The 2,398-nt window shown below is 53.3% G+C and overlaps 1 protein-coding gene across 1 annotated transcript; it reads left to right on the forward strand.

The window, feature by feature from the left end:
* Positions 1–264: 264 nt before the first annotated feature.
* Positions 265–1,476, forward strand: LOC143017460 (uncharacterized). The gene is made up of 2 exons (XM_076172224.1): positions 265–279; positions 517–1,476. Exons 1-2 carry the CDS (start codon positions 265–267, stop codon positions 1,474–1,476), a joined length of 975 nt encoding a protein of 324 aa, XP_076028339.1.
* Positions 1,477–2,398: the final 922 nt, after the last annotated feature.

The following is a 2,398-nucleotide window of genomic DNA, read 5'->3' on the forward strand; positions in this document are numbered from 1 at the left end:
TGTGTGTGTGTGTGTGTGTGTGTGTGTGTGTGTGTGTGTGTGTGTGTGTGTGTGTGTGTGTGTGTGTGTGAGTTTGTGCGTGTTGTATGAGACTGTGGGGAGGGGAGGGGTTAGAGAGTGACTGGAAAGGACGCGCGCCCCCTCCCCCCGGCGTCAAGGTAATCCCAAAAGAAAGGACGGGAGGCGGCTGCGACCATTTCGTCCTTCCTCCTGGCGCTTGTATATAAGGCAGAGTCATCTCTAGTTTCACCGCAGCATCCCAGCATGAAGCTCATCCTGGTGGGTTCCCCCGTCACTCCTCCGTGTCTTGGAATTACGTAGACGGTACCGCGTGTTGGCCTATACTAGGCTTGATTCAGCTCGCGTAGTGTGCATCATATAACATGGGGCTGTAATTAAAGTGCCTGTGCCAATAGACAAGCGATATTGATGGCCTGCGTCCTGCTCTGATGCAGAATCTACAGTCTGTGTCATGAAAGAATCCCAACTAAACAATTTTCCTCTTTTCATCACCAGATTCACCTCGCCGTTCTCCTGGCGGCAGCCAGCGCCGAAAGCCAGGGAGGCTACCACCTCCCAACGCCTTCAGGAGGAGTCGGCTCACTTGGACCATCAACGGGAAGCTCCGTAGGATCAGGGGGCATTGTCGGAGGTTCCACTGGCGGCGTCGGAGGGGTGCACGTTGGCGTTGGTGGAGGGCACGTCGGTGTCGGAGGTTCCACTGGCGGCGTCGGAGGGGTGCACGTTGGCGTTGGTGGAGGGCACGTCGGTGTCGGAGGGTCAGTCGGCATCGGAGGAGGTCTCGGCGGCCCTTGCTCCGACGGCTTGGTTCGTGACGCCCTCGGACGTTGTGTCCAGCCGGAGGTCTCCCGAGAGGTCTTCGTGTACCAGGCTCCACACCAGGACACATCGGTTGGTCCTACACCAGAAGTACCCAGGCCAAAGGTCAACTACAACATCGTCTTCGTCCGCACTCCGGAGAGGCCCGCAGGCTCTCGCCCCATCGTCGTTCCTCCTCCACAGCAAAAGACAATCGTCTATGTCCTGAGCAAGAAGGGCTCGACCAGCGGCCCAGAGATCATCGAAGTACCAGCAGCTCCTGGACAGAGTCCCGAAGTATACTACGTCAGCTACGACGAAGGCGAGAACCCACAGCTCCCCGGTGGCATCAGCCTTCAAGAGGCTCTGGCTTCTGCCGCCACCCTTCAGGGCACGGATCTCGGTTTCGGCGGTGCAACCGGTCTTGGGTCCGGTGTGGGACACGGCGTCGGAGTCGGTGGTGGTGTCGTTGGAACTGGCTTGGGTGGCGTGTCTGGTGGTGGTGTCATTGGAACTGGCTTGGGTGGTGGCGCAGTATCCGGAGGTGGTGTCATTGGTACTGGTTTGGGTGGTGGAGCTGGAACCGTTGTCAGCGGGGGTGGCGCCTTCATCGCTGACGACCCTCCTACTCCCTCTGGCGTTTATGGCACCCCGTGATCGCATTTGCGATGGATGGTGGGCGTGCCGCGTCCCCACACGACGGCCTCCAAGAAGCCCGTGCTTCGAACTCATTTCACGTCATTTCTCTGAGACCGTGAGGAGGGCAGCCTTAAGACACTGTAGTACTTGTTGTGGATGTGAGGTCAGCCGAAGGGCTCTCATGCGCACGCACCTGACCTAATCTAGGTCATGGGCAAGCGGCATGACTCGTCCAGGACGCCGTCCTGCCCTGTGCCCTATCAACCTGCTTTTGCTCACCTTACTGGCGAAACTTCAGTCAGGAGTCGCACCCATTTTTTTTTTCTCTACTGGACACAGGAGCTAGAAAAGGCTCTTCAGACCTACTATTTATCTTCTATTATATATAACAATATTTATTCAGACTTTTTCTCTCCTTTCTGAGGTATGATCTGGGTCGGTGTGTTTTGGGGACACCTCAGACCCCTTAGCTGAGGTTACTCTTATATGTCTATTATACCAAATGAGTGTGGGCATCTTCACAGTGAAACCCATTACTCTGTTAAGTGTGATTAACCACAATGCATGAAACACCAGCAGAAAGCAAGAGATGCCAGAGACACTTTTTGAAATGAGTTCTTATTGTTAATAAGTCCTCGAAGAAGGAACTGATAGAGAAAGTTAGCAACAGCCTTTTGATTTGAACATAAGGAGGCCTTCCCCGAGTTATACGGGAAAAGTAAATCATTCTCTGTCGGAAAGAGTATAGTGAGGTTTCATGCGAGCAAAGCGAGCAACGCTGCAGTTCAAGTGCCCAGGGCTTAGCCATGGCAGCGAAGCTGGCGCTTGTTTCTTCGTCAAGAAAGAGGCTTAATTATTCAAACGTGATTTCTTCCATATATAATCGTGTCCTTTTGTGTATATATATATATATATATATATATATATATTTTTATTTTTA

Source organism: Oratosquilla oratoria, chromosome 3 (genome assembly GCF_046742065.1).
Source record: "Oratosquilla oratoria isolate Oo_2021 chromosome 3, ASM4674206v1, whole genome shotgun sequence".
NCBI classification, from domain to species: Eukaryota; Metazoa; Arthropoda; class Malacostraca; order Stomatopoda; family Squillidae; genus Oratosquilla; species Oratosquilla oratoria.